The sequence below is a fragment of the Trachypithecus francoisi genome, unplaced genomic scaffold (genome assembly GCF_009764315.1).
Source record: "Trachypithecus francoisi isolate TF-2019V2 unplaced genomic scaffold, Tfra_2.0 Lachesis_group4, whole genome shotgun sequence".
NCBI lineage: Eukaryota > Metazoa > Chordata > Mammalia > Primates > Cercopithecidae > Trachypithecus > Trachypithecus francoisi.
In genome coordinates, this window is record NW_022681469.1 from 87,954,937 (window position 1) to 87,978,966 (window position 24,030).

General features: G+C 37.2%; 1 protein-coding gene and 1 long non-coding RNA gene across 3 annotated transcripts in view; one reads left to right on the top strand and one right to left on the bottom strand.

The window, feature by feature from the left end:
• The window catches only part of LOC117073186, a 35,007-nt gene extending 12,266 nt beyond the window's left edge, over positions 1–22,741 (top strand). Inside the window, exons 3-4 of the long non-coding RNA XR_004433152.1 lie at positions 18,404–18,488; positions 20,997–22,741. This is a non-coding gene — a long non-coding RNA (uncharacterized LOC117073186). The remainder of the gene's footprint in view (positions 1–18,403; positions 18,489–20,996) is intronic.
• CRPPA (CDP-L-ribitol pyrophosphorylase A) overlaps positions 1–24,030 on the bottom strand; it is a 335,076-nt gene that overhangs the window by 165,284 nt on the left and 145,762 nt on the right. For both annotated transcript variants that reach the window (XM_033193728.1, XM_033193727.1), the window contains exons 7-8: positions 12,111–12,203; positions 11,581–11,673 (exon numbers count right to left, since the gene is read on the bottom strand). In XM_033193728.1, coding sequence (XP_033049619.1) covers positions 11,581–11,673; positions 12,111–12,203 — 186 coding nt within the window. The remainder of the gene's footprint in view (positions 1–11,580; positions 11,674–12,110; positions 12,204–24,030) is intronic.

Sequence of the window (24,030 nt, forward strand, 5' to 3'; positions counted from 1 at the left end):
AAAACTTAGGACTAAGCACAGTGGCTCATGACCATAATCCCAGCACTTTGGAAGGCAGGAGCATTGCTTGAGGCCGGGAGTTCATGACTAGCCTGAGCAACAAAGTGAGACCCATCTCTACAAAAAACAGAAAAAAAGAAAATTAGCCAAATGTGGCAGCATACACCTGTAGCCTCGGCTACTCAACAGGCTGAGCTGGAGGCATCACTTGAGCACAAAAGGTTGAGTCTGCAGTGAGCCAATGGATTGCATGCCACTGCAATCCAGCCTGGGCAAAAGAGTGAGGCTCTAACTCAAAATATAATTATAAGAGACCTAGGGGCCTGTCTGTGTGCGTTTGGTGGAGGGGGACAAAGAGAGAAACATAAAAGGAAAACTCATAGGTGGCAGATTCCAATTTGGGTGCCTGTATAGCCACAGCTGTACTACCATTAAGAAAAGAAGTCAACTTACAGAGAATGTGCTTCTGTGACAGATCTGATAGGCTAAATTTGAGAGGGGAGAACTCCAATGGAAATATCTAATAAAATGTTGGGAAATAGTGAGACAACTCAAGATGGCTGAATAAGAACAGCTCCCATCTCCAGCCCCCGGCGAGATCCACGCAGAAGGCAGGCGATTTCTGCATTTCCAACTGAGGTACCTGGTTCATCTCCCTAGGACTGGTTACACAGTGGGGGCAGCCCACGGAGGGCGATCCAAAGCAGGGTGGGGCGTTGCCTCACTCGGGAAGCACAAGGGGTCCAGAGATTTCCCTTTCCTAGCCAAGGAAAGCTATGACAGACTGTACTGGGAGGAATAGTACCTTCCTGCCCAGATACTGTGCTTTTCCCAAGGTCTTTGCAACTGGCAGACCCAGAGATTCCCTCCAATGACTGGCTCAGTAGGACCCACACCCACAGAGTCCAGCAGGTGAAGATCTATTGGCTTGAAATTCTCGCTGCCAGTGCAGCAGTCTGAGATCAACTTGGAATGCTCCAGCTTGGTGTGGGGAAGGGCGTCCACCATTGCTGAGGCTTAAGCAGGCAGTTTTATGCTTACAGTATAAACAAAGCTACCGGGCAGTTCGAACTGGGTGGAACCCACCAGAGCTCAGCAAGGCCGACTGCCTCTCTAGATTCCACCTCTGTGGGCAGGGCATCTCTGAACAAAGGCAGCAGCCCCAGTCAGGGACTTATAAATAAAACCCCCATCTTCCTGGGACACAGCACCTGGGGAAGGGGCAGCTGTGGGCACAGCTTCAGCAGACTTAAACGTCCCTGCCTGATGGCTCTGAAGAGAGCAGTGGTTCACCCAGCACAGCATTCGAGCTCTGATAATGGACAGACTGCCTCCTCAAGTGGGTCCCTGACCCCTGTTTAGCCTGACCGGGAGATACCTCATACAGGAGAGCTCTGGCTGGCATCTGATGGGTGCCCCTCTGGTACAAAGCTTCCAGAGGAAGGATCAAACAGCAATAGTTGCTGTCCTGCAGCCTCTGCTGATAATACCCAGGCAAACAGGGTCAGGAGTAGACTTCCAGCAAACTCCAACAGACCTGCAGCTGAGGGGCCTGTCAGAAGGAAAACTAACCAACAGAAAAGATAGCAACAACATTAACAAAAAGGATATCCACACAAAAATCCCATCCGGAGGTCACCAACATCAAGACCAGAGGTAGATAAAAACACAAAGATGGAGAGAAGCCAGCAAGAAAGGCTGAAAAGCCCAAAAACCAGAATGCCTCTTCTCCTCCAAAGGATCACAGCTCCTCGCCAGCAAGGGAACAAAACTGGACGCAGAATGAGTTTGACAAACTGACAGAAGTAGGCTTCAGAAGGTGAGTAATAACAAACTCCTCCAAGCTAAGCAAGTATGTTCTAACCCAACACAAGGATACTAAGAACCTTTAAAAAAGGTAGGACGGGACGGGCGCAGTGTCTCATGCCTGTAATCCTAGCACTTTGGGAGGCCAAGGCAGGAGGATCACGAGGTCAGGAGATCAAGCCCATCCTAGCTAACACAGTGAAACCCCATCTCTACTAAATATACAAAAAAATTAGCTGGGTGTGGTGGCGGGTGCCTGTAGTCCCAGCAACTTGGGAGGCTGAGGCAGGAGAATGGCGAGAACCCGGGAGGCAGAGCTTGCAGTGAGCTGATATCACACCACTGCACGCCAGTCTGGACGACAGAGCGAGACTCCCTCTCAAAAAAAAAAAAAAAAAAAAAGAATAGCTAACTAAATAACCAGTTTACAGCAGAATATAAAAGACCTGGTAGAGCTGAAAAACGCAGCACAAGAACTTCAAGAAGCATACACAAATTTCAATAGCTGAATTGATCAAGCAGAAGAAAGGATATCAGTGATTATTTAATGAAATAAAGTGAGAAGACAACATTAGAGAAAACAGTGAAAAGGAACAAACAAAGCCTCCAAGAAATATGGGACTATGTGAAAAAACCAAATCTATGTTTGATTGGTGTACATGAAAGTGACGGGAAGAATGGAACCAAGTTGGAAAACACTCTTCAGGATATTATCCAGGAGAACTTTCACAACCTAGCAAGGCAGGCCAACATTCAAATTCAGGAAATACAGAGACCACTACAAACATATTCCTCAAAAAGAGCAAACCCAAGACACAGAATCGTCAGATTCACCAAGGTTGAAATGAAGGAAAAAATGTTAAGGACAGACAGAGAGAAAGGTCGGGTTACCCACAAAGGGAAGCCCATCAGACTAACAGCATACCTCTCGGCAGAAACTCTACAAGCCAGAAGAGAGTGGGGGCCAATATTCAACATTCTTTTTTTTTTTTGAGACGGAGTCTCGCTCTGTCGCCCGGGCTGGAGTGCAGTGGCCGGATCTCAGCTCACTGCAAGCTCCGCCTCCCGTGTTTACGCCCTTCTCCTGCCTCAGCCTCCCGAGTAGCTGGGACTACAGACTCCCGCCACCTCGCCCGGCTAGCTTTTTGTATTTTTTTTAGTAGAGACGGGGTTTCACCATGTTAGCCAGGATGGTCTCGATCTCCTGACCTCGTGATCCGCCCGTCTCGGCCTCCCAAAGTGCTGGGATTACAGGCTTGACCCACCGCACCCGGCCTCAACATTCTTAAAAAAAAAGAATTTTCAACCCAGAATTTCATATCCAGTCAAATTAAGCTTCATAAGTGAAGGAGAAATAAAATTCTTTACAGAACAGCAAATACTGACAGAGTTTATCAACACCAGGTCTGCCTTACAAGAGCTCCTGAAGAAAGCACTAAACATGGAAAGGAACAACCAGTACCAGCCATTGCAAAAACATGCCAAACTGTAAAGACCACTGATGATATATAAAGAAACTGCATCAACTAACAGGCAAAGTAACCAGCTAGAATCATAATGATAGGATCAAATTCACAAATAACAATATTAGCCTTAAATGTAAATGGAATAAATACCCGAATTAAAAGACACAGACTGGCAAACTGGATAAAGAGTCAAGACCCATTGGTGTGCTATATTCAGGAGACCCATCTCACGTGCAAAGACACATATAGGCTCAAAATAAAAGGACAGATGAAGATTTACCAAGCAAATGGAAAGCAAAAACAAAGCAGGGGTTGCAATCCTAGTCTCTGATGAAACAGACTTTAAACCAACAAAGATCAAAAAAGACAAAGAAGGGCATCACCTATGGTAAAGGGATCAATGCAACGAGAAGCGCTAACTATCCTAAATATATATGCACCCAATATAGGAGCACCCAGATTAATAAAGCAAGTTCTTAGAGACCTACAAAGAGAATTAGACTCCCATACAATAATAATGGAAGACTTAAACACCCCACTGTCAGTATTAGACAGTTCAATGAGACAGAAAATTAACAAGGATAATCAGGACTTGAACTCAGCCCTGGACCAAATGGAGCTAATAGAAATCTACAGAACTCTCCACCCCAAATCAACAGAATATACCTTCTTCTCAGCACCACATCACACTTATTCTAAAATTGACCACATAATTGGAAGTAAAACTTTCCTTAGCAAATGTAAAAGAATGGAGATCACAACAAACTGTCTCTCAGACCAGAAAGCAATCAAATTAGAACTCAGGGTTAAGAAACTCACTCAATACTGTACAACTACATGGAAACTGAACAACATGCTCCTGAATGACTACTGGGTAAGTAACGAAATGAAGACAGAAATAAAGATATCCTTTGAAAACAATGAGAACAAAGACACAATGTACCAGAATCTCTGGGACATATCTAAAGCAGTGTGTAGAGGGAAATTTATAGCACTAAATGTCCACAAGAGAAAGCAGGAAAGATCTAAAACGGATACTCTAATATCACAATTAAAAGAACTAGAGAATCAAGAGCAAACAAATTCAAAAGTTACCAACAGACAAGAAATAACTAAGATCAGAGCAGAACTGAAGGAGATAGAGACAAAGAAACCCTTCAAAAAAATCCATGAGTCCAGGAGATGGTTTTTTGAGAAGATTGACAAAATAGATAGACGACTAGCAAGACTAATAAAGAAAAAAAAGAGAGAAGAATCAAATAGACACAATAAAAATGATAAAGAGCATATCACCACTGATCCCACAGAAATACAAACTACCATCAGAGAATACTATGAACACCTCTATGCAAATAAACTAGAAAATCTACAAGAAATGGATAAATTCCTGGACACATACACCCTCCCAAGACTAAACCAAGAAGAAGTCAAATCTCTAAATAGACCACTAATGGGTTCTAAAATTGAAGAAGTAATTAATAGCCTATCAACCAAAAAAAGTCCAGGATCAGATGGATTCACAGCTATATTTTACCAGAGGTACAAAGAGGAGCTGGTACCGTTCCTTCTGAAACTATTCCAATCAACAGAAAAAGAGGGAATCCTCCTTAACTCATTTTATGAGGCCAGCATCATCCTGATACCAAAACCTGACAGAGACTCAACAAAAAAAGAAAATTTTAAGCCAATGTCCCTTTTGAACAACAATGTGAAAATCCTCAATAAAATACTGGCAAACCAAATCCAGCAGCACATCAAAAAATCTGTCCACCACAATCAAGTCTGCTTCACCCCTGGGATGCAAGGCTGGTTGAACATATGCAAATCAATAAATGTAACCCATCACATAAACAGAATCAACAACAAAAACCACATGATTATCTCAATAGATGTAGAAAAGGTCTTTGACAAAATTCAACAGTGCTTCATGCTAAAAACTCTCAATAAACAAAGTATTGATGGAATGTATCTCAAAATAGTAAGAACTATTTATGACAAACTCACTGCCAATATCAAACTGAATGGGCAAAAACTGGAAGCATTCCCTTTGAAAACTGGCACAAGACTCAGTTTTATTTTATTGAGGATTTTTGCATCGATGTTCATCAGAGATATTGGTCTAAATTTACCCTTTTTTGTTTTGTCTCTGCCGGGCTTTGGTATCAGGATGATGCTGGTCACATAAAATGAGTTAGGGAGGAGTCCCTCATTTTCTATTGATTGGAATAGTTTCAGAAAGAATGGTACCAGCTCCTCTTTGTACCTCTGGTAGAAGTCAACTGTGAATTCGTCTGGTCCTGGACTTCTTTTGGGTGGTAGGCTATTAATTATTGCCTCTATTTCAGAGCCTGTTATTGGTCTATTCAGGGATTCAACTTCTTCCTGGTTTAGTCTTGGGAGGGTGTATGTGTCCAGGAATTTATCCATTTCTTCTAGATTTTCTAATTTATTTGTGTATAGGTGTTTATAGTATTCCCTGATGGTAGTCTGTATTTCTGTGGGATCGATGGTGATATCCCCTTTATCATCTTTTATTGTGTCTATTTGATTCTTCTCTCTTTTCTTCTTTATTAGTCTTGCTAGCGTTCTATCAATTTTGTTGACCTTTTCAAAAAACCAGCTCCTGGATTAATTGAGTTTTTTGTATCACTATCTCCTTCAGTTCTGCTCTGATCTTAGTTATTTCTTGCCTTCTGCTAGCTTTTCAATGTGCTTGCTCTTGCTTCTCTAGTTCTTTTAATTGTGATGTTGGGGTGCCGATTTTAGATCTTTCCTGCTTTCTCTTGTGGGCATTTAGTACTATAAATTTCCCTCTACACACTGCTTTAAAAATGTACCAGAGATTCTGGCCTGTGGTATCTTTGTTCTCATTGGTTTCAAAGAACATCTTAATTTCTGCCTTCATTTCATTATTTACCCAGTAATTACTCAGAAGCAGGTTGAACAGTTTCCATGTAGTTGTGCAGTTCTGAATGAGTTTCTTAATCCTGAGTTCTAATTTGACTACACTGTGGAATGAGACACAGTTTGTTATGATTTCTGTTCTTTTACATTTGCTGAGGAGTGCTTTACTTGCAACTATGTGGTCAGTCTTAGAGTAAGTGTCATGTGGTGCTGAGAAGAATATATATTCTGTTGATTTGGGGTGGAGAGTTCTGTAGATGTCTATTAGTTCCGTTTGTTGCAGAGCTGTGTTTCAGTTAGGCGATACTATTCAGGACATAGGCATGGGCAAGGACTTCATGACTCAAACATCAAAAGCAATGGCAACAAAAGTCAAAATAGACAAATGGGATCTAATTAAACTAAAGAGCTTCTGCACAGCAAAAGAAACTACCAGTAGAGTGAACAGGCAACCTACTGAACGGTAGAAAATTTTTGCAATCTACTCATCTGACAAAGAGCTAATATCTGGAATCTACCAAGAACTTAAACAAATTTAAAAGAAAAAATCAAGCAACCCCTTCGAAAAGTGGGCAAAGAATATGAACAGATACTTCTCAAAAGAAATTTATGCAGCCAACAGACACATGAAAAAATGCTCATCATTACTCACCATCAGAGAAATGCAAATCAAAACCACAAGGAGATACCATCTCACACCAGTTAGAATGGCAATCATTAGAAAGTCAGGAAACAACAGGTGCTGGAGAGGATGTGGAGAAATAGGAACACTTTTACACTGTTGGTGGGAGTGTAAACTAGTTCAACCATTGTGGAAGACAGTGTGGCGATTCCTCAAGGATCTAGAACTAGAAATACCATTTAACACAGCGAATCCATTACTGGGTATATACCCAAAGGTTTATAAATCATGCTACTATAAAGACACATGCACACATATGTTTATTGTGGCATTATTCACAATAGCAAAGACTTGGAAGCTACCCAAATGTCCATCAATGATAGACTGGATAAAGAAAACGTGGCACATACACACCATGGAATACGATGCAGCCATAAAAAAGATGAGCTCTTGTCCTTTGTAGGGACGTGGATGAAGCTGGAAACCATTATTCTGAGCAAACTACTGCAAGGACAAAAAAACAAACACTGCATGTTCTCACTCATAGGAGGGAATTGAACAATGAGAACATTTGAACAAGGGTGGGGAACATCATACACTGGGGCCTGTAGTGCAGTGGGGGGAGGAGGAAGGGGGGGGGGAGGGATAGCATTAGGAGAAATACCTAATATAAACGATGAGTTAATGGGTGCAGCACACCAATATGACACATGTATACATATGTAACAAACCTGCATGTTGTGCACATGTACCCTAGAACTTAAAGTATGAGGAAGAGAGGAAGAGAGGAAGAGAGGGACGGAAAGAGGGAAGAAGAGAGGGAGGGAGGGAAGGGAAGAGGAAAGGAGGGAGACAGGAAGGGAGGGAAGGAGGGAAGGAATAAAAACTGGCATAAGACAAGGATGCCCCCTCTCATCACTCCTATTCAACATAGTATTGGAAGTTCTGGCCAGGGCAATCAGGCAAAAGAAAGAAATAAAGGGTATTCAGTTAGGAAAAGAGGAAGTCAAAGTGTCCCTGTTTGCAGATGACATGATTGTATATTTAGAAAATCCCATCATCTCAGCCCAAAATCTCCTTCAGCTGATAAGCAACTTCAGCAAAGTCTCAGGATACAAAATCAATGTGCAAAAATCACAAAGCGTTCCTATACACCAATAACAGACAAATGGAGAGCCAAATCATGAGTTAACTCCCATTCGCAATTGTTACAAAGAGAATAACATACCTAGGAATCCAACTTACAAGGCATGTGAAAGACCTTTTCAAAAAGAACTACAAACCACTGCTCAAGGAAATAAAAGAGGACACAAACAATTGGAAGAACATTCCATGCTCATGCATAGGAAAAATCAGTATCGTGAAAATGGTCATACTGCCCAAAGTAATTTATAGATTCAATGGTATCCCTATCAAGCTACCACTGACTTTCTTCACAGAATTGGAAAAAAACTACTTTAAAGTTCATATGGAACCAAAAACGAGCCTGCATTGCCAAGACAATCCTAAGCAAAAAGAACAAAGCTGGAGGCATCACACTACCTGACTTCAAACTATACTACAAGGCTACAGTAACCAAAACAGCATGGTACTGGTACCAAAACAGAGATCTATAGTCCAATGGAACAGAACAGAGGTCTCAGAAATACACCCCACACCTACAACCATCTCATCTTTGACAAATCTGACAAAAACAAGCAATGAGAAAAGGATTCCCTATTTAATAAATGGTGCTAGGAAAACTGGCTAACCACATGCAGAAAGCTAAAACTGGATCCCTTCCTTACACGTTATACAAAAATTAACTCAAGATGGATTAAAGACTTAAAAGTTAAACCTAAAACCATAAAAACCCTAGAAGAAAACATAGGTAATACCATTCAGGACATAGGGATAGCCAAAGTCTTCATGATTAAAACACCAAAAGCAATGGCAACAAAAGCTAAAATTGACAAATGGGATTTAATTAAACGAAAGAGCTTCCGCACAGAAAAAAAAAAAAAACAACAACAACAACAAAAAAAAACTATCATCAGAGTGAATAGGCCACCTACAGCATGGGAGAAAATGTTTGCAATTTATCCATCTGACAAAGGTCGAATATCCAGAATATACAAGGGATATAAACAAATTTACAAGAAAAAAACAACTTCATCAAAAAATGGGCAAAGGATATGAACAGACACTTCTCAAAAGAAGACATTTATGCAGCCAAGAAACACATGAAAAAATGCTCATCATCACTGGTCATTAGAGAAATGCAAATCAAAATCAAAATGAGATACCATCTCACACCAGTTAGAATGGCAGTCATTAAAAAGTCAGGAAACAACAGATGCTGGAGAAGATGTGGAGAAATTGGAACGCTTTTATACTGCTGGTGCCATTGTGGAAGACAGTGTGGTGATTCCTCAAGAATCTAGAACCAGAAATACCATTAGACTCAGCAATCCCATTACTGGGTATATACCCAAAGGATTATAAATCATTCTACAATAAAGATACATGCACACATATGTTTACTGCAGCACTGTTCCCAATAGCAAAGTCTTGGAATCAACCCAAATGCCCATCAATGATAGACTGGATAAAGAAAATGTGGCACATATACACCATGGAATACTATGCAGACATGAAAAAGGATGCGTTCATATCCCTTGCAGGGACATACATGAAAATGGAAACCATCATTCTCAGCAAACTAACACAAGAACAGAAAACCAAACACCACATGTTCTCCCTCATAAGTGGGAGTTGAGCAATGAGAACACATGGACATAGGGAGGGGAACATCACACACTGGGGCCTGTCGGCGGGTGGGGGACTCGGGGAGGAATAGCATTAGGAGAAATACTGAATGTAAATGAGAGGTTGATGGGTGTAGCAAACCAACATGGCACATGTATACCTATGTAATAAACTTGCACGTTGTGCACATGTATCTCAGAACTTAGAGTATAATTAAAAAAAAAAAAAAGTTGGGAAATACTTGGCTGAAACTTAGGAATAAGATTAGAGCTGTGGAAGTTAATTTGGAGTCATCTCATCCAGAGACAAAATAAAGAAGACCAGACTGTTAAATAGAACTAACCTCACATGCCTGCTCAGGGCCTAGCACTGTGATAGAAACTACATTTTGCATTCACTCACTTTCATCCTTAAAACAACTTAAGAAGTAGAGTTACTAGCCTTGTTTCTACATTGAGGAAACCAAATCTCAGAACAATTAAGTAACTAGACCAAGAAACAAGTGTTCTGAGTTCAAAGCCTCTCTTATTTTCACTATATTGGACAGTCTCATCAGTATATCTGGGAACATGGGAAAATGAAATTTCTAAGCAAGGAAATGTGGAGAGACGAATAAAAGGCCAAACATAGAGCTTTGAACTTACCTCTATCCTACAGAGCCTCAGAGGCTTCCAATATTGGATATAGTCCATATTGTTCCTAAAAAGTTCAATGAAAGCTTCTGTGTTCTATGAAGATCAGTTACAGAAGCAGCTTGGGTTTCAAAATCAGATGCAACCATGAAAGTTATCTTTATGGTATATGACGAAATAAAGAGGCCACTGAATTAATTAAATCTCCCATAGTTGCTCATTTGTTACTACTTGCATTACTCTGTCAAGAATTATTTATATTGCAAATTATCTTTATTCTTTATTACTAATCTTACCTGACAAGAATTAAATTCCCACAGTATGGGATGGGCCTGAGCTTTAGGAACCGGGAAGTTGCTAGGCACTTCTGAGAGTTTAACGTCTGGAACTCCTTCACACAGCAAAATACTACCAAGTATAGATTCCGCTCCTCAGTCAATTTAGAGGGCTTGGGCTCTGATTTTGTTCCTTCCTGACTTTACTGATAGTCCCCTCTGCTATATAGTTTAATGGGCTAATCAAATAAACTCTGAACTAAACGCATACTTTTAGATTTTCATGGAAAAATCTCTCCAAAATTTTCCTAGGCCATTCTTCTAGGAATTCTCTTTAATTTGTTGCTTATTCTACTTTTGCTTTTGGTGGAACAGACAAAATGAAACAACCCAAGAATCACTTTTCTGCCACTAGGTTTTTCCTCACATTAACATCTGGAATGCTTCCCTAATGGGATTCTGATTATATATATATATATATATATACACTTTTTTTTTTTTTTTTTTTTTTGCGACGGAGTCTCGTGCTGTCTCCCAGGCTGGAGTGCAGTAGCGCGATTTCGGCTCCTTCAAGCTCCGCCTCCCAGGTTCACGACATTCTCCTGTCTCAGCCTCCCAAGTAGCTGGGACTACAGGCGCCCACCACCATGCCTGGCTAATTTTTTGTATTTTTAGTAGAGACGGGGTTTCACCGTGTTAGCCAGGATGGTCTCGATCTCCTGACCTCGTGATCCGCCCACCTCGGCCTCCCAAAGTGCTAGGATTACAGACGTGAGCCACCGCGCCCAGCCTATTCTGATAATATTTTAAATAAAGCTGTTTTACATTATCAAAACAACCAGTTGACTTAAGCTGAATACTTTGCCATTTTAGTGAAGGAAAAAAAAATGAAATTGGTTGCTGGGTTGAAAAAGATTTCCAAACCTGTGAGTGCAACCAAATGATTGCAATAATAAAGGCATTCAGTCATAGAAGTCATAGCTAGAGAGTAAGCAGAGGAATCCACAAAGAAGAGTTTCTTTTGAGTTTGGGTCAGTGCTCTCAATTGGATGAGTTTTTAAAAGTATGTACATTGAGTTACAAAGAAGGAAGCATAAGTGAGAAAAATCTGCGTTAATTTCACTTACTGAAACAACAACAACAGGATATAAAAGGGAAAGATTACTCTCTTCAAGCATGCTCAGTAACTTCTGGGTTTCTTGAAAATCAGAAGTCATAACCTAAAAGACGAGAAAAATAAAAGGATACGAGAAGACTTTTTAAATGACTTAAAAGTTAATTCAAGAAATAAATGGAGACATTCTGCGTAACATTCAAAATATTTATCAAGCTTAATTTAGAAACAATTTTAAAAGATATCCATAAAGTTATACATGTCAAATTTTGATCTACTAATTGAGTCAAACCTGTCTCTTATTATCTACTTTGGACCAGGTACAAACAGAAAATTGAAAATATTGTCCAAAATAACCACTCTTCTCATTATGGGAATTAGCTTGTTAAAAGTATTATTTCTCTTTCAAAGATAAAATCTCCAAAAACATGTAAAAGAACTCATCATAATCTCATATATAAATATTTAAGAATCAAATTAGTTCTCTTCCACATTACATTTGCTCATATCCTTAAGTGCTTTCAATCATTTGAATTGACTTACATTCACGCAAACAAAATTGTAGCATTGATCTAAGATGATTTGCTGAAGATGTCTGCCAGCAAGACAGAGAGCCTCAGATGTGACTTTTACATGCTAGTAGGAAAAAACAGAAATGAATTCACAAATTAGACCAAACATAAACATCTTTATTACAAAGGAACACATAATTGCTAGAAGAGAGGCACAGAAAGTCAAGGACACTATATTTTTTTTAAAAATTAATACATGCTGAAGTTCATCAGGCTCTCAAGAAAAAGTCATTTGAACTATGCTATGAATAATGCATATTTTAGCAAACAATGATATAGAAAATTGTTTCACATAGGAAAAAAATGTAGACATACACAGAATATATTCTGGAACAGGCTAGTAGTCTGATTTATCTTATACAAATAAATATTGAAGAGCATGTTGAAGGACTAAAAGAGAAAGGTTGCAGAGATGATTGCAGGCATCTGGAAGCACATTAAATAACACAGTTTTAATACAGGGAATAGACTTCACTAAACTGGAAATAACTAGAAATGGGGAAAGCAGTAAGAAATCATCACAACAATATAAGTGAGAGAGAAATAAGATTATACAAACTATTCCTAAAACTGTTGGGGAACTTACTTCTACTGCTATAAGTAGTCCCAGATTAGATTAGATTTAGCAAAGAACACATATTATGCAAACTTTCCTAGTAAGATTTTTTATTCCATACAGCTTAATATTCCATATAGCTTAATATTCCATATAGCTTAATATATTCCATATAGCTTAATATTCCATATAGCTTAATATATTCCATATAGCTTAATATTCTAATTAAGCTAATATTCTAATTAGCTTCTTTTAAGATTTTTCTATTATAACAATATGAACAAAAACTTAAGAATTACTAGACATGGGATCTGTGATATCTTTGCTATAATAATTCCACAGGAAATCACATTTCAGTGATTCTTACTGGTATTACATTTAGAATGCTTTACATTTCATAGTTCTAAAAATAATACAATGCTGTTCCTTAGTAAAACATCAAACTCTGTAACTCTATACATTATGTGTTTGGTAGCTTAATTTGCTATAATTTTGACAAAATACTGGAGAATGAGAAAAGAAAGTTTGCAAGGCCTTAGCTTTGCTCTAGAAATTAGTAGGCTATTAAATTTTTAAAATTTTAGTTCAGTTTAAAATTAGTATTGAGCTTAAAGCTCAAAGATTATTAAGAAAAAAGCCAAAAAGTCCATAGTCATCAACAATATATTAACACTACAATAAAAAAGAAACCAGTATCCATTCTGCAATAGTAAGTTTGATAAAGTGGTAACATCTAGATATTATAGGGAGACAATTTTTCAAAAGTCTCTCACGTATTCAAACATTTTCAAAGGCATTAACAGCTAACTTGTTCCATACTTTCTTTGCAAGCATGTTTGTACAAATTGCAGAAATAGAGATATTTCTTCCTAGAACAGATTTATTTTCCAGTAAGATGGGGACATCTCTCTCCCTGGATTAGGCTTACTTGGCATTCCAGAGTTATCTCTTGAGTAGCAGATGGGCTGATTTGCCTGTATAAGGCCAGGGTTTCCTACTATCAAGGTTCTTTTTAAAGAACCCTACTGCCTACCAACAACTAACCCTAATTGCATCTCTCCATGGAAATTGGAATTCAGAAAAAACCGAGTGCTACATTTTTGTTCTTGCTACTGCTATGGCTGTAATAAATGGTCTTTTCTCTGACCCTGTAGTCTCAGATCTTCCACCGGTATCTATGATACTGTGTCAGGTTGACTTATTTGCATACAAGTAAGATATAGTTTCACATCCTGCCAAGTTTCTGACTTCACAGATATGAAATAAGGCAACCATATCACCAGATCTTAACTTCAGCAAAGACGCACAAGTGAATTCTGAATTCAGAAAAAAAAAAAATCTTAAAGTTTCCTTCTGCATGCAGAGAATGAGAACATGAGGGAGATTCTGATTCAGTTTTTTTTTTTTTTTTTTGAAGTATTAAAATAAATTTCTTCAGGACAGAGTTTGGGATCTTTGAGGACAGAGACATTCATGTTTTTACCACTAGCAAATGCTTAATAATGTTAAAAAACAAACAAAACTTTGCCACCAGTTTTTTAAAGAAAAATATCTTGTGTCAAGAAAATAGTATATGTTCTTAGAACAAACAATGTGGAAAAGTTCTTTAAAAATAAAAACTCATCAAAAAATACTACATAGAAATAATTACTCTGAAAGGTAAGTATCATTCCAACAATTCTCTATGAATAATATATGCAGTAACCAGGAAAGACAGATGAAGGACTAAAAGCATGAATGTTTTATTAAAATGGAATAATATGCATGTCATTTTACATTATGTAATTTTAGTGAATGCAAACCAAATGCAGTAAAACCGAAAGTATTGCTAAACTTCAGATAATTCATTTCCAGGAAGTTTAATTTCTAAAGGTTAAGAAGAGATGCTATGGGCAGGATAAAGACACTATACTCTTAATAACTCACTTCTTTTTGTAAGTCAGTATTCACTGACTTCCTTCTGTGAGAGAAGGAGAGAGCACATTTTAAGTTCTACCTATAGCCTAGGTCTGGTCAATCATGTTGTTTTAAATCTAAAATGTTTATTAGATTCTTATTCTATTTTGTGGCCATAATTAACATTAGACATTATCTACCTTCAAGGAAAGTGACTTAAAATTTCCCCCAATTTTAAATTTTTCATTTAATTCACATTATTAGGTGAATATGTACAAGTAGTGGCTTGTTTTGTAGCATTTTTTTTTTTTAACCAAAGCCGTAAGAGTTTTAGGTTCCTTGAGTTACCTTAATGAAATAATTTTTGCCCCTATTACAAGGTCTGGGAGATCCACGGGAAGGGTTTAGAAGACATCAGCCTGATTATCATCTGCACTTACTTTCTTGACTGTTACTTTTAAAAACATCTGCATTAAGTGGGGCCCCTCATGTTTGTTTGATTACTGTTAATTTTGCTTGTTTTCTATTGTTTTTAAAGCAATGGAGAAGGAAGATTTTTGTGAATAATCTTTATCATATTCACCTGGCTGTCACTATTATTTTTAAGTACTTTAAGGAATTATTTTATCTTTATATGTACATCTTTAGACAAAAGGAGAGTATTCCCTAACCATTAAGAGTATTTTAAGCATTCCTAGAAAAGCTTCATTTTTCTCATTAAGAACATGCAATTTTATATACATATTACATGTATATGTGTGTAATTCTCATTAGATTAAATCTAAAATAGTGACTTTGACATTAAGCCCTTCATAGTCTACTTATATTCTACCTATTCAAATCCTAGCCACCCATTCCACTCTTCAACACAAATATTCTTAAACTCTGAAGAAATTTTTCTCTATTATCACAAATACTGGGCTCATTTAAAACCTATGACAACTTTGGCCCATATTGACTTCAATATCTACTTGCTTCTTCAAAGCTGTTATGTATTTATTAAATTAACAGTTAAAAAAGAGGTACACTCTTAGAATATATAATGTAGGCCAAGTGTGGTGGCTCATGCCTGTCATCCCAGCGCTTTGGGAGTCCAAGGTGGATGGCTCACCTGAGGTCAGGAGTTCAAGACCAGCCTGGCCAAGATGGTGAAACCCCATCTCTACTAAAAATACAAATATTAGCCGGGTGTGGTGGTGGACGCCTGTAATCCCAGCTACTCGGGAGGCTGAGGCAGAGAATTGCTTGAACCTGGGAGGCAGAGGTTGCAGTGAGCTGAGTCATGCCACTGCACTCCAGCCTGGGCAACAGGGTGAAACTCTATCTCAAAAAAAAAAAAAAAGAATGTACAATATAGATATATGGAAAGCACAATGCCCAGTCACATAGTGTTATTGTAATTGTAATTAAAATATATTTGTTCAGTTATATGATACATTTAAAACTGCACTTAAAGTCAGTCTTCAGCTAATTGCCCATAGACTAAGACAGAAATGCATACACAATATTTACATAAAAGTTATCAAATATTAGTATTTTTGTACTCTTGAAAAACCAAACTATATCTTTTTTCTTCTTGAAATTGAGACTCTTAATAATTGTTCCCAGTTCAGTGTAGTTCTTTTAGTCATACTGCTTTCCTCTCAACCAGAAAACAATCAACATTTTCCATGCTTCAGTAAAGAAACTTAGATTTTACCTAAATATAGCAAAGGTATCTGTGACACTTTTAATCAACAAAGACCACATTAGACAACGCTATTAGGTTGTTTATAAAAAAAAAAAAAAAGTCCTATGGCATCATCATATGCTGTCATTCCTGATGTTTCCACACTCAAACACAACAAATGGAACAATCTGCTGGCTAGAACTTCTTCTGTAAATATTTTGGTTCAAAGGACATTTAAACAAAATGTAAAACAACCTTCCAATGTGTTCAGTAAATTAAAGTGCAATAACAAAAAATCAAATTTTCCTTACATCATAACAAATAAGAATTTAGGAAAGATTTACCAAAAACTAAATGCAAACATCTGTGTATTCACAATATTAATACTATATAAAGCATGGATATTAGGAATAAAGATGGATTGTCAAAAACGTTTTCATTTCAAAAAACATTAAGGCCTAACTAAGGCTGAAAGGTTTTGGTTCAATTCCCATGAGTCAGAGGTTCAACCTCTATGTGTTTCTGAAAAGTCAATCATCTTTTTACAGAAAAAGTTGGCTGGGTCATCTCTGAGTCTGAATCTGCCAACTTCTAGCCTCTCTACCATTCAAACAATGGCACTAATATAGGTATAAACAAGTGACTTGTAGAGAGATGTATTTTATTTCCACTCTGTGAACATGATAACAATTAACATCCCTTTTTGTCTATCTAGCATTCAGCATTTACTATTTCTTAGAATAAGCTTTTAAGCTTTTTTGTATGTGTGTGTATGTGTGTAGTCAAGTGCATGGACTCTGGTACCAAGATCACTGGGTTTGAATCTATCTCCAGAACATTGTTGCTGTGTGACTTTGGGTAAGCTACATAAGCCCTGTGGCTCAGTTTACTCCTCAGTAAAATGAGTACATCATAGAATTGATATGAGGATTGGCTAAGTTAGTATGTGAAGGGTAAGGGTTAACTTTTCCAAGATGTCTTCTCTATAGCTTATCCTAGTAGAAGGCTTTAAAGAAGTCAATCCTGGTAAAGTTGTGAGCTAATAAATAAATTGGGTTACCAGTCAGCTAGGTTGTAGAAGCTATAGCCTGCTAACTGTGAATCATAAGCTGGTGGATCATACCAGCGGCCCTCCACTTCATGACCTGCCACCATAGGACTTTTACCCTAGCTAGCTGGTCATACTAAAGCAGGTTTGATACTCTCCCAATCCCAGACACTGGGTAGACAGAATAGTACTATAACAAGGTTCTGAGACATTGCACTGCTATTGGATCCCAATCTCTTATCACACAAGAGAATGGTGCTTCCCTCACTATGCAACTTAAAAGTCCCAGCACAAAGACTGGAGTCTAACATTCAGCCCGGAAGATCCACTTGCAGTGCTACATAATGCAGTGGATACTGCCTCTGTCTGTGTCCAAGGACTTTTACCAAAAACTGCTGTTCTAGAAAGTCTAAAGTCTAACGTGTATGCTGTCAAGTCATTCATCTTCGAATATATGTAAAGACCCAATAACATTCATGTTTTGGGTCACCTAATGCACAGTGCTATATTAAATGCCTGCTGTTATAACTCTACTCACTTCTTAACTTCCACTTTTAGAGGACCCTTTAAATCGTATCTCCATTATCCCTTTACATTTAATATATTGTATTTATTGAGGCTTTATAACTTTCCAGAATCTGTGCTAAATACTTTCAACAATTATCTTGTTAAAACTGCATAGTACACCTATGCACGGGCATTATCATCCTCATGTTGTAGATAAAGCAGCACAGGCACAAAAGTTTAATCTAAGATTACACAGCCAGTAAGGGGCTAGCACTCAGACTCAAACCTGTTGAAACTCCCAGGTCCACATACATAACCTCCAAAGCACACTGGACATCAGTGCTACTCTAGGTACTATTACCTTGTCACAGACATCACAAGACCCTTACCCAGAGAGGAGTAATTCTACATGTCCCAAAGTTAACTCCAGGGGGAAGGGCTGTGGGGGAGGAACATGTATTCTGGAGGAAGTCAGTTAAGTACTAACAATCTTAATTGCCAGTATACACATTCCCTTAACGGTGATGTTTCTGGGTCCTGGATAGGGTAGAAAGTACTTAAGAGGTGTCCTCCAATTTCAGTCTTCAGATTTGATGTCGAAGTAATATCAAGTGCTTCTGACCCACTACATTAAACGTGTGCTGAGTAGTTGGTGGTAGAAGACATTATTATGGTAAGTCTTCCTTTGTGCATCCCTCTCTCACTGTTAAAACTCATGTTGGAAACCAACTATTCTTCTGATGCAACATTACGAGGACCATGGAATGGAAAATGACAAGCTTTAATGCTAACGAAACTTGAGCACCTAACACAAATAATTTAAAGCTCCTGTTTTGTTTTTTTTTTATTTATTTTTTGAGACAGGGTTTTGCTCTGTCACCTATGCTGGAATGCAGTAGTGTCATCTTGGCTCACTGCAACCTCCGCCTCTTGGGTTCAAGCGATTCTCCTGCCTCAGCCTCCCAAGTAGCTGGGATTACAGGTGCCCCCCACCATACCTGGCTAATTTTTGTATTTTTAATAGAATCAGGCTTTCACCATGTTGGCCAGGCTGGTCTCCAATCTCTGACCTCAGGTGATCCACCTGCCTCAACCTCCCAAAGTGCTGGGATTACAGGCATGAGCCACCATACCTAGCCCCATTTTATTATACATCCAAAGTTGTATAGTATCAACACAAAGTGTAAAGCTGCAAAATACCACCCTGCTCCTTTTTCTGTTGAGCTTTCATGACAGATTATACTATAACTAAAAGACAATGTGTAGTAGATGGGAAATGACTGGCATTAACTCATAAATCATGTTTGGCAAGCATGTTCTGTCCTATTAGTGGAAATCACTAATGATATGTGAAAAAGATATAAACAGTAATATGATCCCTTTATATGTATTAGTAATGCAAAAAACATTTGCAAGCTGAGAATTGGCAAGTTAAAATGAACAAATCCTATCTGTCTTAATTAAAAATAAAACAAGGTCACAAAGAACAGAGTATCTTAGCCATTGATGGATTAATATAATTTCATTCATTTGACCAATATTTATTGATAGCTACAAGCCAGACACTAAATTGTATACTGAGACCATGTCAATGACTACACAGGTTTCTGCCTTCAAGAAGTTTATAGCCTAATGGGAAAATGAAATAAATTTTAGATGTGTGTTTCTTGAATTTCAATGTCCATGGGAATTCCTGAGAATCCTGTTAGAAATGCAGATTTTAATTCTTTTAGATTTGGGGTAAAGAATAAACATTTCTAAGAAGCTTTCAGTTGATACTGATATAACTGTTGCCTGGATCACACTTTGAGCCAGAACAAGGTTCTATCATTTGAATCCACATTAATCTAAAAGCCCTCTCTCATTTTGAGTAGATATTTACTGAGGGGTATGTCCTCATCTAGCAAATGAAAGACAATTGCAACCTTACTGAACCAAAGCCATTGCCTTTATCTTTATTACATCTATTGGTATGGCAAACATAAATGACTAACATTAAACAATTCATTAATTCAACTTTTTTCCTTCAAATTCTTGCTAAGTTTACAACATAATTTAATTTAAATGCATGAAGTTTTTATTTTTCCTAATAAAGATGCTAAATGTAGTCTGCCTTCAGAATCGGTTGGTTCCACAGCTAAGGATTCGAGCATGGGTCAAAAACATTTGAAAAACAAAAATAAATAATAAAAATACAAATTTATAAAAATACAGTGTAACTATATAGCATTTATGTTGTATTAGAAACTGTATGTAATCTGAAGATGATTTAACATATACAGGAAGATGTATATAGGTTATATGTAAATACTATTTCATTTTATATAAGGGATTAGAGCACCCATAAATTGTGGCATTTGTTGAGCAGAAAGGTAGATCCTGGAACCCCCCTCTAAATCGAGGGACAACTGAATATAGAAGTACAATTGCAGCCTGTTTCCATATTAAAACCATGTGATGATAAAATGATAATCACTTAAATGACACGATTGATTGACATTGTACTGCAAATGTGACAATTGTTCTCAAAATGTCTAGATAAGAAATATTAAAAAGGTTCTCAACAACCTCCATTTTCCACCTCGTTTTTACAAAATGATAGAAAATAAAGAAAATTAAAATCAGCTATAATATGTATGAATAGCTTACCGAAGAGTTCTTTCACATGTAATCCCAAGAAAATCATGCAATAGTCTTTCAAGTAATATTCAAACATCATCCCAATATTTGTTCAATCTGAAAACTGCCATCAACCTATGTAATAAGCAAACTATTTTTCATTAAGGTATATTCTTCTTGTATGAGAAGTATACTTGCAATATTTATACATAAAATTTCCCTCTCATACAACTTTCCCATTATGACTTATTAGTAGCCTGTTGAATATACATTGTTTAGCTTAGAGGTTCAAAATATGTTTAAAATACTAAGGATAAATTACATTTTGAACAAAAACTCTATCATTTGACTTGTTTCAGAACTATGTATATACCATAGAATTTTTTTAACAGTACATTTCTAGACAATATAAAAAACAGATTCAAATACCAACATAGAATCTTACTGCAAATTCTACAGAATACATTTTAAAAATATTACTTATGGATTATCTTCTTCACTCCAGTAAGAAGGTCCCCTCTGCAGTGCTCATTTCTCCATCACTTTCTTTCTTTCCTGACAGAAGGCTGCTCACCACCAGTTTCATCACTGTTGCTAACTCCAGCTCATCTAATCTCTGCAACATCTGCTACCAACACCTTCTCTTCCCTCCTTTTGTGAACATAGTTATATCTTCTGGTTAGAAAATCAGTTCGACCTTCTTGGGTATGCTTTGTGTTTGAAACTTTTCTCAACTGGTCCCATGATTGATGGATGGCCAGAGGCTACCTCTTTATCTCCAGCAACATATTTGGCTGTTGGCCAGGTAGAGAGGTACTCCAGAAGCTTGCTAGTTCATTATGCTCTCATCTTTAACCACAACTATTTATCTGGCTCCTTCCATCTCCACAGCACTATGTGAGGGATCAGTGATAGGAGATGGTGAAAGAGATGTGCAAATGGATAAACAATAAGCAGGATATGCAGAATGACACAACTATTGATGAGTAATTTAGGAGATCTAATAACTAAAAAAAGATTGGGGACAACTTCATGGAAAGAGTAATCAACTAAGCCTTAAAACATAAAATTGACAAATAGAGAAGGCATGCAATCCAGTAGAATAGAGTGCAAGAGTTAGAAGACTAATGATTTCAAAACATGTTGAGCCACAACAGCAATAGCATTGTGACAAAAAAGTTCAGTATAGAGAGCAGATCTTAAATGATGGATCAAGCTGTATAGACTTTTTTTTTACCCTCATATGCTGAATAGTCATTTAAGGTATATAATGCCAACGTAAGAGAGAAAGATAAAGATTTTTTTTTTAACACAAGTTGTAGGTCTTGGAAAGAAGGTCTCTGGTAACAAGGTAACGAATAATTTACTGTGGTTATAAGCTCAAAGTGGTATATTTGATTCAGTTGTCCCAGAACCACCAAAACCTTGGAACCATTGTTTACCTAAAGCTACCAGAACAACAAAATAATCTATTTTGTGGCATTATAAAGTAAAATTATACTACACTCAAACACTTGACATAAAATACATTTCCAAACTCAATTATTAGGGATAACATAAGCATAAAAAGATGCTTTGCAGACATCATGTATCCTATAACTGGAGAAAAAAAATTAAATGAAATGAAGTGAAATCACTGAGTTCTGAAACTACATCTCAATTTAAATAGCATAAGCAATTTAATATATAACATTCTTCAAAATCAATTGCTGATGGTTAACTATAATCTACATACAAAAACAACTCTGGCAACTTTTTATATCGATTTTCCTCTAAATATATTTACTTTCTGTGTAAAATCAAAAAATTCCTGAATTAAAGGCTAAGACTTGACTTTATGAATACATGCCCAAAAATTGATGGTGGCTGGTTTCTGTTTTTATTTCATAAGCTTAGTATAATAGTTGTCCAGAACTTGTAAGCAATGACCTCATTTCTAAGCAGACAAGATGCAAAAGACCATTTTTACAGATTAACCATCTGGTTCCTTTAGGAAGAGTAATATTTCAACAGGTTCCTGTATTTCAAGAATATAAACAATTAAAAAGATGAAGATATGTGAAATATACAAAGAAAAAAATAGAGAAAATAGCATTTAAAGCAAATCATCCTAGCTCCGTCAATTAATATTTTAAAACCATGGCAATCAGTTATTAATATAAACTGTTAATTTTATTTAATACAACATAAATGTAATTCATACCACCTTCTGCACCTAGGTGGTCTATCATTTTGGAGTTTCTTTCCACCTCTGGAGAATTGCTCAGGAAATCTGGCTAACATACCAAATAAACCAAATGAATTTAATAAGATGGGTTTTGACTAGTTTCTGTATTCTTGTATACACATGCATGCACCACATAAATGTGGCACCATTCAGAGTGAGAGGCGAAGAGAAAAAAAGTAGCTTTCCAGTGTTATTTCATTGTTATTGATTATACAGTATTCAGGTGCAAACAAATGAAAAGCCTGTATATTCAGACTAAATATAATATGTATCAAAATAAGCATAAAATAACTGTTTTGGATAGGTCTTAGGATACTGCTGTGGCTTAATTTGCTCTGTTTATCTTCTCTCTGCTTTTCTTTATTGCATGTGCTATTTTTGATGTTTTGTTTGACTAACATGTCATACAGTGAATTTACTGAGGACTGTAATAAAAGGCATAGATCCATACACTGGACACAACCTTGAGGGCATAAGAAAGTACCATAGAACAGCCTCAACAAAATCAAAGCATGCTTTACACATGATTTTCAGTTACACCCTGCTTGTCATTTGTGATTACTCAAAACAATAATTAAAGTATGTGCTCCAGGAAACAGGAAGGAGTGGATAACCAAAATACATGAAAAGCCCCTACAGTCCCTGTTTGTTAAGAGCATAGATCAGCATTCTTTAGGAGTTCTATTCTTTTATTACAGGAGTGAATATTGGGTTGAACCCACTTATATGCATTTAAGGTAACATGATGTATGAAAACAAATACTGCAGAGGTTTCCTCTGTAGAACTGTACTTTTAAGAGGGAGCAGCCAGAATAATCTTCTTGTAAAGATAAAGTGGATCATGTCATTTTCAAATAAAGTCTTCTCTCACTTCATTCTCCCCTTAAAACAATATATAAATGATAATAGTAGCAATGGTAACAGTAGAAGTGGTGAACTCAACATAAAAAGCCTACAAGGCTGTCTCTGGGTCTGTCCCCAGCTCTTTTCTTGTCTCCTGCTACTCCCACTTCCACTCCATTTCCATCTCCAACCACAGACTCTTTCTTTCTGTGCCCCAATGAAGCTCTTTATGTGCCTTTCACATACTGTTACTTCTGGTTTGTTCTTTAAATCAATAATTATTATCCTTAAAGGCTTAAGTTAAATACCACGTCTGCCAAGAGATTTCACTTACTGCCTTCCACTCCCAATCTAAGTCACTTTCTCTGGCTCTCTTATATAAGCACAGTTAGGTTTTCCTTAGAATATTCATCACAATTTGACATTTTAATTTGCATTCGTTTACTTTTTTATCCCCAACTGGACAATATGCTCCTTGAAAATAGGAAATCATACTTGTTCAGTTCAACTCCCCATATCTAGTGAG